General features: G+C 25.9%; 1 protein-coding gene across 1 annotated transcript in view; it reads left to right on the top strand.

Annotated features, from left to right (window-relative positions):
• The first annotated feature begins 5271 nt into the window (after positions 1–5271).
• LOC111622378 (gamma-aminobutyric acid receptor subunit beta-like) overlaps positions 5272–14646 on the top strand; it is a 37476-nt gene continuing 28101 nt past the window's right edge. The window contains exons 1-3 of the mRNA XM_023364739.1: positions 5272–5385; positions 5935–6035; positions 14097–14164. Coding sequence (XP_023220507.1) covers positions 5279–5385; positions 5935–6035; positions 14097–14164 — 276 coding nt within the window. The 5' untranslated portion in view covers positions 5272–5278. The remainder of the gene's footprint in view (positions 5386–5934; positions 6036–14096; positions 14165–14646) is intronic.

The raw sequence follows: 14646 nt of genomic DNA, 5'->3' as shown, positions 1-14646 counted from the left end.
CCACACACAATTTTAACTTTTTTGCAGAGCAATTCGTTGCTGAGTGTTTTTATTATTGATAGCAACTCAACTTATCTAAAGAGAAAAAATATTCAAAAATTATATTAAATTTTAATATCAGTACAAGTTTCTAAATTATTTTTTAAATATATTCAAAATTTTTACAAAAAATATAATAAAAATTCCAGAAATTTTTAAATAAAAAAAATCACCGAACTTCGACATTATACAAATATATAACTTTTTGTAGAATATTTATTGAATATTGAAAATCATTTATCATTAAATTAGATATATTTCTCTTCTTATTATTTATTTTTATATCAGATGGGATTATTGAAAAAGTTTATAAAATTTTAATAATTTTTATTTTCAATATATTAATCGAGCTGCTTATTTTAGCTTTTTTTGTGCATCCTTAGTTATAAGTTTCATCCATTAAAATAAAGAAAATGATAGAAATAAACTATAAAATTTATGAAAAATTTTGAAATAAGATTTTTATATTGTTAGAAAAGTTTATAATATTAATTTTCTATTGAAAATATAATTTTCAAATCCTAAATCTTAAGAAACTAGCTCTTATCTATTTTAGAATAGACCATGTTATCATAAATCAAAGTAAAAAATTGAAATAATTGTAAACAAAGTGAGAAAGTTCATAAATTTGGACATTATATAATCAAATATTTTTTTTGTAAAATCAAAAATTTAGTTTAGTTTTGCAGCATAAATTTAATAGTATAACTTGAGTTTGTGATATGTAACTTGTTTAAAATGCAATTTACGGTTACATACCCTAAAATAAATTGTTTTATTTTTTAAAATTATTCTATTTTCTAATAAGAAATAAAAATGTAATAAAATTCATAAATTTTTAAACTTATCTTTACTATAAACATTACAAAATGTTGATTAAAAACTTGATGATGCTGAGAAGTTGAACTTGATCCCTCAAGTTCTTATTCTCAGCAAGAATATTAAAATAAACTTAAAAACTCTATTTATATGAAAATAAATCCTATAAAATATTCTCACTCGGCTGGAATATTATTATTAAACGTTCAATTAAAAATTTTTCGATATTAACACATTCTACAATTGTTAATCTCTTATCAATTATCAATTATTCTACATTCGATGATAGAGACGAAATTTAAAGCTTCACGATCTACCTATCATGTATCCTTTCGAATATTTTTCACTTCATATCATCATAAACTAGTAAATTATATCTATTTTTATTATTTATTAATGTGTTACAGCAAAGAATAAAACCAATTTTGGAATAATTCCTATAATGTTTTATAATATACATAACACGTGTTGTACAAGATTACTATTACTACTAAATATATTTACTTTAAAATTAAATCCATATAAGCTGTTTCCAATTATAAATAAATTTCATTAAAATTCATAAATGATTAATATTCATGAAGTCACATCTTAAAAAAAACTGGAAAATTACTTCGTCAATCAATTAATTTTTCGTATAAATTATATATTAATATTAAAATTTTGTAAAACTTTTTTTTAAATTGAAGTTTTCGACAAATTAATTTTTTATTTTTCTTATAGAAAACAAATCATTGAAAATTGCTAAACGACTTAAAAATTGATCACGTTACAATTATTTTACTTTAATTCTCATTTTTTCAAAATTAAAAATTATATATTTTATAAAAAAATAATTCAAATATATTATTAAATTTACGGTTTTAGGATTATTTATTATAATTAAGGGTCTTATCAAGGCTTTAGGCTGAAGAAAGTAAGAGTAAAAGGATGATAAAGAGGATAAGAAAGAGGAGAGAAGGTTCCAGTTTGGATACTGAGCAGCAGGGACCCGCAGAGGGGGCAAAAGAAACAAATTCCCTGGCCCCGGAAGAAGTAGGGCCCTATACAATATCGATATATAAAAAGCAGTACTGTATTTGAAAATATTTACAAAGCTAACTTAAACTTAATTTAAATATTTGTTTAAAAATGTATATATACTGTACATAAAATAAATTTTATACTTATTTATTGATGTTCAAAAACACTTTTCTACTGGGAACTAAAAAAAAATAGATATATCGATTTCATTCTTTTCCTTTCTTTCGTTTACTCCCTTTATTTAATTTAATGACCTAATTTGATGTAGGGCCCCTCGATACGTATTTCGCTTCAGGCCTTTGGGGCCCTGCTTAGTAGGGGTACACAAAAAAGTGTGAAAAGTGAATACAGTCAGTCGAACCTGTAATAACGAACACCGCCTAACAACGACCATCTATAAACAGTGGCCATTTTTTCAGGATATAAACAAAAGTGCAAACAAAATAACCTTCAAACGACGGCCATATTTTAATCTTCCCTTCAGCGACCGTTGTTCAGAGGTTTGACTGTAACTCTGTAGATTTAAAATTATTATTGATTAATAAATATTATGTTTGAAAATATAAAAATTCGACAAAACCTATGATAAATTCTATAAAAATTACTCGAATTTAATTCTACTTAGATTGAAACGAGCATTGATTTTTTTTATTTTAATATAGTTTATAACTTGAAAACATGGAGAACAATTTCCAGAAAGCTGATTATTAGAATTATTAACGTCTTTAAATTTATTAAATTTCTCTCGTAAATTATTAAATTCTAAAACTTTACATTATTGAATTTCTTAAATACCAATCATGCAATTTTAGTGTCGTAGCCCAAGAGGATTTGTGCCATTAAAAGTGGAAATATCCCTTCACTATATAAATCTTAATGATACGAAGATATATGATATAGATGAAGGGATGAGATTCTACTTACTGAATTTAGAAACTAGTAATTTAAATGACATAATAAATATTTAAAATTGTTTTTAAATTATTTCTTAAAATAAACATTTAAATAAATTATTATATGTATTTTTAAGTTTCGAATAAATATATTTATTATTATTATTATTATTGATAAGAAAATAAAGCAAACAGTTCGAAATAAGATGATAATAATGTAAGAAGCTGGAGTAATGTTAGTAGAGAAGGAAAAATGAAAATTAAAAAAATAAAATATTGAAGAACCTTTGGAAAAAATATTAAAAAAAAACACTTCAAAACGTAGAGACGGAACTGAAACTTTAATAAAAAAATCAAAAAAATTAATAAAAATGTTGATTTTAGAGAGGAATAAACCGTAAAAATCAGAAATAATTCAATTATAAATTCTTTTTTTTTTTTCGTATTTTGAATCTAAAATATATTTTAAAAAATAATGAAAAAAAAAGTTTTAATTGGTCATCATCAAAACATATATTTTTTAAATTTATAAAATAAATAATTATAATAAAGTAAGTGGCGTGACGTAAATTTAACGACAAATTTACATTTTAAAAAATTATTAAAAAATAATTTTTATATAAAAATTCCACTTCAATCCGGCATCGTATTTTCAATTTTAATAAAAACATTTTCTAGATTTTTACTTTCTTGAATAAATGCTATTGGAATCTCTTTCTAAACTTAATATAATTAATTATATATTGTAATTAATAAAAAAAAGTTATAAAACTTAACCGGATCGATAAATTTTGCAAGAAAATAAAGATTAAAATTTCTTAAACAGTATTGTTAAAGTATATTTTATCTCTAGAGAAATAAATTATACGTTGAGAAAAATACAGAAAATCTATTTTTTATACTTTTATTTTTTCGAATAATTTTTCGTAGCTTATTTCTCGGAGAGTATAACTTACATTATTCTGAAAATTAAAAATTCTAATTCTAAAAATTAGCTGAGTTTTAATTAATAAATAATATTTTGTTTAAATATTTTGTATATAAGGCAATGTTAAACATAACATCTCCATCCAAAAATTAACATATTTGGCTTGACAACATCTAAATGCATTTAGACGAATTAAGTACTTTCAGATAGAAATTTTGATTTTTGAACTTATTCCTTATTAATCTATTTTTGTTGGGTTGCAATATTTAAAAAATTGTAGACCTATAAATTTTCACGTGACTTCCGGTGTAGACCGGAAGTTACGTGGTTTCGATTCAAACATTTTTCCAAGAATAGAGTTACATAGATGACCGACACGACTCTGTTGTTATGAGGAAAAGTGTGATGTACAGGGATAAGTCACTACTGATTTGAGGTGGAAAGCATATATTTTTAATTAAATAAATTAAAATTATGATTAAAAATTGCTTTGTTTTTTTCCTCTCCGCTTTATTAGAAATTATCGTTTATATTAAGAAATTAAACAATTGATCCGACGTTATTAAATTTTAAGTTTATTATTTTAAAACTTATCACGTTCATGGGTAAAAAAAATGGCATTAAATTCAATTTAAATTTTTAATAAATTAATATAATTAATTCGTGGATTAAAGATAAAATATAAATATATTTATTTTTATAATTTTTTTTGTTGTTATACAAACATAAGTTTTGTTTGTGTAACAACAAAATACGTAAAAATATATAATATATAAAATATATGTTTATATATTTACTAGAACAATATATATTTTTTGTAATTTTTAAAAATATACTTAAATATAAAAATTTTAATAACATCGTTTTAATTTCTGAATCCATTTTTGGATTAAAATTTTGAAATTATAATTAAAAAATATTTTTAACATGAAAATAAATAACATTTTCGGGGTCATATTCGTAAAACATTAATTTAGTGTCGCCATCTCGCGACAAAGATATAAATCATTAATGTCATCTGGTCTTAATATTTATATAATTTGATTGATTATTAAATCTTAAATTATTACATTTTTTAAATTTAAATAATTGCATAGTTTTAAAAGTAGGTGTATTTATATTATATAATATAAAATATTAAATTATTTTATTGCATTATTTTTTAATTACAATTATAAACTCTAACTGTTCCTCATGGAATTAGTAGTTCAAGCCATTATAAATAAATCCAAAACAAATACTCATGAATTAAAAAAGTATGGATAAAAATACATTTTAATATAATAGGAAGTATTAAAGTAGACAGGAAGAAGAGTCGTGTGACGTAAATGTTTAACAACAGAGAGCGGAGGAAGGAAGAAAACGTCGAAGGCATTCGATAGAGATACACACAGACTGCGTCAACAGAGGATCCAATCGATATTAAAGGAATACAAAACTCCCCTTTAGTTATACAGTTAGAGGTTTACAGACCAACGCAGACCTCCCTTTGATTTCTACCATGTACAAAACCGGAAGTAGTAGTTGGGGCATGGACCACGCAGCCGCATATTGCATAGTGTAGTCAGTGGTAAGCATGACGAAAATTCCTGCTATTGGTTCGAGATGCTATACTTTAAGAAGAGGCATGCTTTTCTCTACACATCTCATCTTCGTATTGTTATTTTTGACTGTAAATTTTGGGTAAGTACAAATTTATCCTGGTTTTCTTTCTTCTTTTCTTTTTCTTTTCTTCTTCTTTTTTAAAATAATAAATTCTGTGTTGTGCACCCTTGGCGCTCACGCTCCTCCGTTGTTTTCACGCAATATAATTTCTAGTAAATGACTATTTTCTTATTAAATTACATATAAAGGAGGTTATAATAATTAACCTAGCAGCATTTAAGCTATTTAATGTTGTTGACAACATTATTAAGGATACAGTGAAAGATTTATAGAAAATGTCTCTTTATGATGGCATAAAAATAAATTTGATCATTAATTATTTATAAAGGTATTAACTTAATCTTTACGAGAAGGTAAACACATCGATTTTTGTAATGTATTAATTTCATATAAAATACGATTTAATAAATTATTAACATATTTATATTTATTATTTAATTATAATTATCATTTGGGTGAAATTAATTTTATTATTCTATTCTATCTTTAATTTTATTTAGAGAAATAGCTTTTTATTTAATTAGTTAAAAATATATTTAAATAATAATTTTATTTAAAAAATTTTAGTTGTTGTCAAGTAAATAACGAAGAACATCTTTATAATTTAACTGATACATTGAGAAAACTTCTTCATGGATACGACGTAAGATTGCGCCCTAATTTTGGAGGTAAGTTTAAAATTATTATTATTATATTGTATTTAACTGAAAAATTAATTTTTAATTTGAAAAAAAAAAATTAGCCTAAGTTGCCGAATTATTCATTAGATTCGAAATCAACAAGCTTATAAATTTGATCAGTTTGTCTTGCATTCTCCCACTCAAGTTACGTTTATTTGTATTTATTTATTTATGATTAGATGAAAATAAGAGTTTATTTATAATTAAGTAAGTGTATAATATAAATTAATTCACTTACAACTTCAAAAAATAGCATTAAAGTTGTTTTATATTTAAAAAAATACTAAGCCCTGATTTTAGTATTTTTAAGTTGTAAATAATAATGAATAAGAAATAATGCTAGGAATAGCCTTATATCACCATTTCATTCCTTACAGCAAATATTTAACTTACATTATCAGGAATACCTCCGAGATACAAAGAATTATTGACTTTAGGAACACATTCTCATACACTAGACAAAGAACCAACAGGTATTTATAAAAGAATCATGTAGTTGGGGCATATATTTTGTATTTATAGAAAGTTTACTCTCAATTTTACAAAATAAAATTTAAAAAGTAAGGCTAATAAATAAAAATACTTTTAATAATGTTAAAAAATGAGGCGCAAAACACTTTTCTAATGGTTTTATACATGTATTATTGATGTTCTTGTCTTATTCTACCTGATTTTATAAGGGATATAATGTTGCAATTAATTACCAAAATAATCGAGAGTATATACAAGTGTGAAGTCGACAAACTGGATTTTTTATAGCAACAATTTCAATTTCATTCAACTCGATGTATGACGTTATGAATTGTGATTATGCATTGTTAGTACGAAATCTTGATGGCAGAAAGAATTTACACGGATAATCGCTATATGTTATGGTTAACCTGTTGCAGAAACATACGAAGATATTTTGACAGTCTCGGAATCAATATTTCATTGGTGGTGATAAAGTTCTATCGATTTTTTTATACCGGTGGCATTCCAAAACAATATTTTCCACCCGTCCTGTGAGACACGGAAAATATTTTGCATGATTTATCTCTCGCTTTATTTTTCATACACCAGGCACCACTGTACTTCTATACATAACGCATTCGTCACTAAATAGCGTATTTTTGTATATATATATTTACATCAATGTCATTCGCATTCAGCGAAACGTTTCAGTTTTGTTTTGCATTCGGTGTGGCATTTTGTTTATAGATTCTTGATCGAAACTCCATCTCCCTTAGGTTTTACGTTATGGTAATCGGTATACTGGGATTCAAATTCATGTCCTGTTGTTTTTGAATGGAGAAAGTTTGAAAATCACTTTTGGAACACGATTTTTTTTTCGATAATCAACTGAATCATACGCTTACAAAAGTCTTTCGGATCCACAATGGGCATTTAATTCGGTAGCACTCAGCTTGATAATATTGTATATATTATAGTCCATGTATAGGGAGATAGGGCGACGTGTTGAATGATTTTACATACAATTTACATATGAACAATGTGTACTTTCACTCGCTTTAATTCTGCATTTGTAAAGTACTTTAAATAATTTACTTGGCCATTTCTACTTTATTTCTACTTTTATTGTGCTGCAACTTGAAAAAAACTGTAAACTTATAAATTCCCACTTTCGTCCGGCTGTCTATCTGTTCTTCCGTAATCTCAAGAAGGAAGTTAGATATTTGAAAGCCGAGACCAGATATGGAAAGCTTAAAATCAGGAGACCTCGATTAACTATGTATAAACGTCATGATTGCATCGAAATATGCAGGATTTTAATTCAAAATTTCCCTAGAATGGAGTTAAATAGATGACAGACATGACTCTTTTGTTATCTGGAAAAGTATGATATACAGGGGCAAGATACTACGATTTGAGATCGAGAGCATATATTTTAAATTAATTTAATTACAAACTAAACAAAAATTAAAAACTGCAGCCCTGCATTTTGACAATGTCACAATAATTTTTCCTCGTTTTGCTCATAATGTCTTTATTTTAAATTAAATTGCAAAGAAAATAACTTATTTATGATTTAATGTGTTACCTTTGCTTCAAATCTACGTCACTTTATCGTTATTCCAAACAACACTTTGATTCAGAGAAGATCAAGAATGTTACTTTCTAAATTACTTAGAAAGTAAGCACCAACGATATCATTTATATAGAACTAAAATATTTATTTTCTATAAAAATAAATAATTAAATAAATTAATAACTTTCTAAATGTCTCCTACACAAAAATAAACTCGAAATCATTAATTTTGTAAGCAAATTTAAACTGAAAAGTGTCTAATTTTATAAAATAATAGAAAATTACACGGTTTGTAATTAAGATAGAAATGCTTTAATTACTGTTTCTTATGCAATGTAAAAAACAATTTATTTTTCTTAATTTTTTAATTTAATTTCCTTTTTTTTAAATAATTGAATCAAAACATTGTAAACAAGTGTTTTATTTTCTCTATAAACGGCTTTCCATAAATTACGTAACACAGCAGATAATTCTTATAATGTGTTACAATAGGGTAGGGTGTTTATGAAAAAGTTACATAATGCTAGGGTCATTTTGTTTTCTGAAGTATTGCATAGTGAACCGTATTGTTTACGTCACTGCTTTGTATGCTATACATAAATCAATTTGATGTTCGGTACCCCGTTCTGTGAGTAATCATTAGTACAATTAAGGGAATTGGAAGAGGATATGCGTTACGTAATTACGGAGGTGGGTGTATATGACAGCGTTACGGAGCGTTACAAGAGATGAGATGATAGTTAAAATGTATAAAAATAACGTCACGTAATTTATGGACAATTCCACCTTTATCAACCGTATTTATAATTTTAGCTTCCCCTAAAAATAGAGGCCTGGACTTATATTGTGTAATTGCTTCCCTTTAACTTCTATTGCATAAAATGGATCATCATTTGTTGGAAGGTCAAAGGTCAAGGACCTGTATTATATCAAAATTTTGCAATTTTTAAAAGTTAAAATGCAGTAATCGTCTAGTCTTTATTAAAGGGGTCAAAGGTCAAAGGTGTTATATTTTATTAATTACTGTAGTTATTATCGATTGTTTGTTTCATTAATTCCTCATTTAATTATTAAANCGGGATGGACTCTTCCGTTGGCAAATTGCCCACATGTTGTGTTGCCGTATCTTAACAATTGTTTTTAAAATGAAATATAACAACGTGAATAGAATTTTCCAAGTGATGATTTAAATAAAATCTATAAAGATCCTTGCAGTTTATTCTCTAGAAAATAAACGTACTAATAATTATAATATTAATTCAGTAATTAAATGGCCAATTTCTATGATTAATGAATTATTAATTCATTCAAATGACGAAGATAAATTTTTCAGAATTTTCACAGTGATTTAATTGTAATTAATAATAAAATTTGTTGTCGTATTTTTTACATGTAACAAATTTTTAAATTTCAGCTATTATACGTATAAATCAGACAATTGATTTTGGTTTACAGGGTGATCGTAATGAAAGTACACCTATTTAGCGTGGTCTAGACAGATATTTAGAAGTTCAATTGCAACTGAATCTTCTATAATGAGGTTTAACACATACGAAGAATATTTCCACAAAAAAAATTAGTACCAAAACTCACCACTGTGGCATTTTTGGCGCTCCCAAGTTCCAAAAAAGCCGTTCCATTTGTGGGGACAGTTACAAAGTATGCTTTATCAAGGGCACATTAAAAATTTGGCCGTCTTGAAAGACAGTATCACACTGTATTTAAGAAGCATCACAGAGGAACAACTATTATCATCCTTTGAACACTACTTCAGGTTTTACATCTCCAGAACAGGATCTTCAATAGTATCGATTAAAATGAATGTTACTTGCAGCGTCAAAGGTGCCACAATGGTGATTTTTGACACTAATATTTTTACTGAAATGTCTTCCGCATGTCCTGAAATGTCACCATACCAAATTTGGTTGAATCTGGACTGTTAATTAAGGATATTTTAATTACGATCAACCAGTATTTGTAAAAAAATGATTATTTTAATTTAAACAAAGAAATTTGTTCGCTGAACTTTATTTATTTTATAAAATATTTTTCTTTCAAAAAATTAATTATTCAAAATTGTTTAAACACGTGTTTAAATTTAGCTTCTTCTTTTATTTTTTTTAAAAATACATTCGTCAAATTACCTGACATAAGTATAATTGTGTTATAAATTAATTTACATTAATCCCCAGAAAATGTTTTTAAATCATATTTTAATAAAATAAAATTACAATTACAATTATTATTGTTGTTAAAAATATAAATTTTGTCCAATAATAATAATAAGCATATGATAATATTTATTTAAATGCAATAATAACGATTTCTAAATGAATCTTACATATAATCAAAGCTACATATTATAATTATGTTTTTATATAATAAATAGAAATGTAATTTATAAAAATTGATAAAGTTATTTTCTTTATTTCCCTTTGGAAATTGTCCAAAAAATTCAATTTTCTAAAGAAATTTTTTATAATGCATTATAAAAAAAGGAAAATACGCTCAATAAACAAAATTAACATTTTAATTTTCAACATAAGATTATAATATGAAAAAATGCAATATAATATATTTTATACTAGGCTTATAAAATAAATAAAGAACTCGCTTCTGTAGATTTATAAAAAAAACCGTTTTTTCTGTTAGGAATTAATCGTGCAGAAAATAAAAACGAAATAAAGTGTAGAAAATTTTTATTTGAATTGAACATAAATGAGGTAGAAAAATCGTATAAATGCTATTCAGACTGATCTATTACTAATAAAATTTTGATCAAATTTGTAATCAATCATAATTTTGGTCTCGGTGTCGTCATCCTTTTAGAAAAAATAAAATAAAGTAAAAAAAATAGGAAAAAATAAATAATCAATTCACAGAATCCCTCATGTTACAAAAAGAAAGGAACTCCTTGAAATATTTAGGATGAACATGAGGGAACTCCTTAAAATACTTAAGATTTATTCATTTGATTGCCATAGTTCTGAATTTTTCTATCAATTATACATCGCTTCTTTACTTTTGTAATGATATAGAATAAAAATGTATGCACTATTTCGACCAAATTAACACGTATACAGTATAATAAACTCGTGTTTTGTTGTGTTTCTTAAGAAAATAACATCTTAAAATGATGTTAACGAGAAATTTAATATATTTTTATTAATAATTTTTAAATAGATTGTGAATAAAATTAACAGAACATTTGTTCTTAGTTTTTATGAAAAATTATCCGTTTACATATGTAATTTCTATAGTTCTTTTGTGTCATGTATGTAGATCTTTTATCATGTTCAGATCTATTGTCGAATTCTTTTAGTCTGACAAATTTTTTATTTTTATGTGATAATAAAATTTCTTGAAATTTTAACAACGGAAATGCATCTTCATTGATATTTTTTAATTTTTATCAAAATTTTACAAAAATCGATTTTGTTGCACATTATCTAGATTTAGTTATTATTTTAGTTGACTTCGAATGTAACAGTAACCAATGTAAGTGGTCCAAATAGTGGCATGAAAGTGAATCGTAAACTCGAGAAATCATAAAATTTCGTTTATTTGTCAGAGCAGAACTTTTATACAAATTATTTTTTTTACAATTAGGCCTATGAATTTAAAGTAGAAGGATGACGAACAACATCAGGAAGAAGACACAAGATTCAATAGGAAGATTATGGATACATCAATGTCGGTGTATCTATATCTTGTTGCATGCCATTCAAATCTTCAGAATTCATTGTATTTCACGTGTAACGATTATATACTTATTAGAAATTGGTTTATTAAAAAAAATCACAAGCAAGTAGCTGAGTGGTTAAAACCACTGAACACGGATCTTTAGTTCGACCCTCACCGCCGCATCAGTGGTTCGTTAAAGATATAAGCAAATGCCTGAGGCCCCACCAATAAGGGCCCCCAAACCAATCTTTTATAAGAAAATATTTTCCCAAAATTCTTCCGAAGAAAAATGTCTAAAGTCAACACCTAATTTAAATTCGCCTGGGCCTCATGAAGCTATTATATAACGCGCCATTACTTTGGATGGCGTGGAGTTTCCCGGGTTTTGTTTCACGTATTTATACACCTAAATAAGTGCTAGTTTTACATAGAAAAGTCCTCCCGGGAGGGACTCTTCCGTTGGCAAATTGCCCACATGTTGTGTTGCCGTATCTTAACAATTGTTTTTAAAATGAAATATAACAACGTGAATAGAATTTTCCAAGTGATGATTTAAATAAAATCTATAAAGATCCTTGCAGTTTATTCTCTAGAAAATAAACTTTGTTACATCAAATTTTGATTCAAGAAGAACAGTTTACTTATTATCTGGATGAAATATGATTTCATTAGAAAAAACAAATTGTCAGTTGAGTTTTTAAATTCTACGTCGCTTAATTTTCCGAAGAATATTGATTTAAAACAAAATATTATTTACTGTGCAAACGTAGGTGTAAACATGTTTACAAAGTTATTATCAATCTTGTTAGTAAAATGAACTGATCAGATTTACTTTGAATTTAATAAATTAAAATTTGTCAAATTTTAACTATTGCTCGCTGGTAGGGCTTCGTGAGATAACAATACTCAAGTAACTGTATCCTTCCTAAATTTAATACTAATTTCATGAAGGAACCAGATTTGGATTGAAACCTACGGATGCTACGGACTAAGTAATTAGCATTGAATTGTATGAAAAATTATTATAAATCGTTAATACTCAAATTAAAACATCCCTTATAATAAATATAGGGACTCTTCTTTAAGTGTACAGTGTACAAATATACAAAAATTACTTGATATGCTGCGATTATCACCTCCGTTCTAAACACTAGATGTAAACATCCATGTTGTGGTCTATTTGTAGCATTATGTAATGATAAATATAATGTGAAATTTAAGAATCAGTAGATTTAGATATATAGTGCGACAGAAAAAGAGAAAAGTAAACATTAAACGATTTATTTTCAAACGATTTTAAAACTATAAGGAAGAAAAATTTACCTCTTGGGCATTAAATGCTCGTGCTTTTTATCTTTTTTTAAACGAAGAATGTTGTTTAGAAGACTTGTGATGTGTTGTGTACCATTAACTAAATTAAAAATAGTGTTCGAATAGTATGCCCTTCGGTAGGATATCAATTTAATGCACACTGATCCACTTTGTGTAATGATCAAACTATGAATTAAAAATCTAATCTAATAAATTCGCCGTAAAAGACTTATTTATGTATTCAGTATCTTACAATTAGTATTTAAAACAATAAAATTTTTTTAATACAATAAAATTGAAATCAAATTTGATTTTAAAAATATTTACCATGATATCAACATAGCATTTTTACTTTTTACTCATGTTTGAGCACACAAAACAGCGTGGATAAAGGATGTACAGTACAAGATAATTATTTAATTGGGCTGCAATTTTAAAAAATTGTAGATCTACAAATTTCCACTGTCTATCCTTCCTTAATCTCGAGAACGGTGTTAGATGAAAGTCGAGACCAGATATGAAAATCTTAGCGATAGGAAACTTCTATTAACTATATACGAACTTTCAGACTAGATCGGAAGTCATGTGATTTTAATTCAAACCTTTTCCACAGAACGAAGTTACATAGATGACCGGCATGATTCTGTTGCTATTAGGAAAAGCATGATATACAGGGGCAAGCCACTACTAATTTCAGATCGAGAGCATATACAGTATTTTAAGTTAAATAAATTTTAAAAATGTGATTAAAAATCGTAGCAAATTAAAAACAATTTCTCGTTAAAAATATTTCAAATAAATAATTTTAACATTACTTTTTTATAACTTTATAGAAATTTGGATATTTTAAATAATTGATTTTTAAAATTGTTTAATTTTTTTATTTATATTTGGTGTTGGGAAAATTAATGAATAGATTGATCTTTAGTTTTATGAATATTGTGAAATCTTAAATATGTATTAACAGTTGCTACGAATATTAATAATGAACATGAAATGATTGTAATTTATTTTAAATTTCATAGGACTTCCTTTATACATTGGAATGGATTTAGTTATTGCAAGTTTTGATAGCATTTCTGAAGTGAATATGGTAAGTAACTTTAAGTCTATTGCTTAAAAATTGTAAAATTTAAGATTACAGTAGAGCATCGATTATCCGACTCAACTGGGGACTCAGGTTGGTCGGATAACCGAAAAGAAGGAAAAAAATACATTATTAGTATAGTATATTAAGATATTAGTATATCCCATGTAATTAGTTTATTAGTATATCGCTATTAACCAACTTCGCGTTGAATTTTCATCGATGTTTAGCCTAACAATTTTTTTATAAATAATAATCGTCGCTATTGTATCGTTAAAAATTATTTTTAAATTATTTTATTGCTCACGAAACAAACAACCACTCATAATTAGAAAATTAAGTCTCGTTTAAATACTGACCTCCCTTCAATGGTCGAGCCAGTATTGCCAGCTAAAACACGCAAAAATTTAACAAAAATAATATTAAAGTAGCCAAGACATAGCCAAATATTGTAGTGCCACATCACTAGCGGACATTTGAAATTTGCC

Source organism: Centruroides sculpturatus, unplaced genomic scaffold, assembly GCF_000671375.1.
Source record: "Centruroides sculpturatus isolate CEXI.00-Female unplaced genomic scaffold, Cexi_2.0 scaffold23, whole genome shotgun sequence".
NCBI classification, from domain to species: Eukaryota; Metazoa; Arthropoda; class Arachnida; order Scorpiones; family Buthidae; genus Centruroides; species Centruroides sculpturatus.
This window is presented reverse-complemented; position numbering and strand designations above follow the sequence as displayed.